This window comes from Entamoeba invadens (assembly GCF_000330505.1).
Source record: "Entamoeba invadens IP1 unplaced genomic scaffold scaff_1105074724717, whole genome shotgun sequence".
Taxonomy (NCBI): domain Eukaryota; phylum Evosea; order Mastigamoebida; family Endamoebidae; genus Entamoeba; species Entamoeba invadens.
In genome coordinates, this window is record NW_004440228.1 from 25,738 (window position 1) to 27,716 (window position 1,979).

At 21.4% G+C, this 1,979-nt stretch overlaps 1 protein-coding gene across 1 annotated transcript; it reads right to left on the minus strand.

The window, feature by feature from the left end:
• Positions 1-59: 59 nt before the first annotated feature.
• Positions 60-218, minus strand: EIN_435240 (Hypothetical protein; the record flags this gene model as incomplete). The annotated part of the gene is made up of 1 exon (XM_004255351.1): positions 60-218. A coding segment is annotated over one exon (159 nt), but the record flags the coding sequence as incomplete, so codon positions are not given.
• Between the last annotated feature and the right edge of the window lie 1,761 nt (positions 219-1,979).

Sequence of the window (1,979 nt, forward strand, 5' to 3'; positions counted from 1 at the left end):
GCTTTACTTTGAAATAGTTTTGTTGCATTTTTTGATTCCATCAGCATATTCACAAAAACTTTTTGACACTGAGAATGAGCTGTAATAGCAAGGAAGAATATAAGCATTGGACAATAAATTACAGAAATGAATTTGGGTTTTAAATAATGAAAAATCAAAAAGCTAACTTTTGAAAATTGTTTATTAAACCCATTTCTAGCAAAATATGTAATATACATTGGGAATTTAAATTTTAAAAACAATTTTAAAGATACTTAAAAAACTATCTGACACAGAACATTCGATTTTTTAATTAAAAAATCAAAATAAATTATTGTTTTTTTGATTTTTTTGATCTAAATATATCCGTAGAAATATTTAGATTTAACAAACTAAAAACCATTTTTTGTGTAACAATTTTAAATTTATTTATTTTTACACACGAATAATTTTCTATCTGTTTAAAAGGTAAAAAAATTATTATTATAAAATTGTTTGAAACACAAAGTAAAATTTGTTCAATAATTGTTTGAACATTATTAACATTTTTGATAACAACAATTACATTTGTTCTTACAAGCTTTATTTTTGTATAATGACTACAGATAGTATAAAATAGGGTGTCAGGAATAAATTGGGTGTCAAATAAATTCGGGATTAGTTAATGTAAAAAAATGGGTTTCGTTTTTTTATTCCCCCCCCCCCAAAAAAATATGAAAAACCATTAAATAACTCAAAATCAATCTGACACCCAATTCATTCTTGACACCCAAATTTTCTACTATCTGTTGTTTTTTTTATTTGGCAATATAAATAAAGAAGTATATAATTTATAGACAAATTGGTGGTACATTACAATTTTTATCAACATAAATTATAAACAATTGTTTTCAATATTTTTCAATTATAAAATATAATTATAAAATCATTTTTATATAAAATAGTTATAAAAGCAAGCTTTTATACTTTTTGTGTCAATTATAAAAACAAAAATTGTTTTATATGTTGATATAGAGTCAGTCCATAAACGATGTACACTACTCAAACGTTGTTTACTTGGTTTTATATTTTTAGAACCAAAAAAGTTCTTACAATAAACGAAACTATCGACAAAAAACAACAATGTTTATTATTTAAAAATAAATTTTAAGTAATTGCCGCTTTACAACGATTTCAAAAAGTAAAAAAAAAGAAATAATTGGATCAGAGATGCTCTAAACAAAAAAACGTCAAACCTAATAATCCCATATTTTGGAATAATTTAACTCTATTATTTATCTTCCTTTTATTTATAAACAAAATAATTTGTTTAGAAAGTATAAAAAACGAAAAAACCGGATGAGTAAATAAAAATTAAAAAAAAGCTTTTCAACACAAGAAAGATATAATTTTTATTCTGAATAGTTTATGATTTTTTGAACAACAAATAGAGACAAAAATTGACTTAAAGTATAATATATTATGTTTAAACATATCAGAGATTCGAATAATGTTCAATATGATATTATCAACTCAACTAAAGAAACTAATTAATTCAGAACTATCTTGTTATCAAACTTCACAAGAAAGTTTTCATTAACAGTTTTTTTTGTCTAGTTGATGACATTTAACAAAAAAAAATCATTTCATATTTTTCAAAAATAAAACAACAGAAAAAAATACAAACGCGTAATTAAACTAAACAATAATTTAAATGTTTAGGTTTTATTTTATGATTACAAAAGCAAATCTATTATTAAAAGCACTTATTTTTTATAATTTCATATTCAAATATCGTTGCCAAAAGGCATTTGTGAGCTGTGTTATATTGTTCACCATTTTTAAAACTTTTTTAATATGTTTTAACTTGGTTTATTACAAAGAAAAAAAATCAAAGTTTTAAATTAAAAAATTGATAATTTTTATTCATAAATTTTTTATAGTTTAAATATGGTTTCTAATAAATTTTGAACCTTTGACCATTTATTATCAAAAAATATAACGGAAACAAATAAAATAAA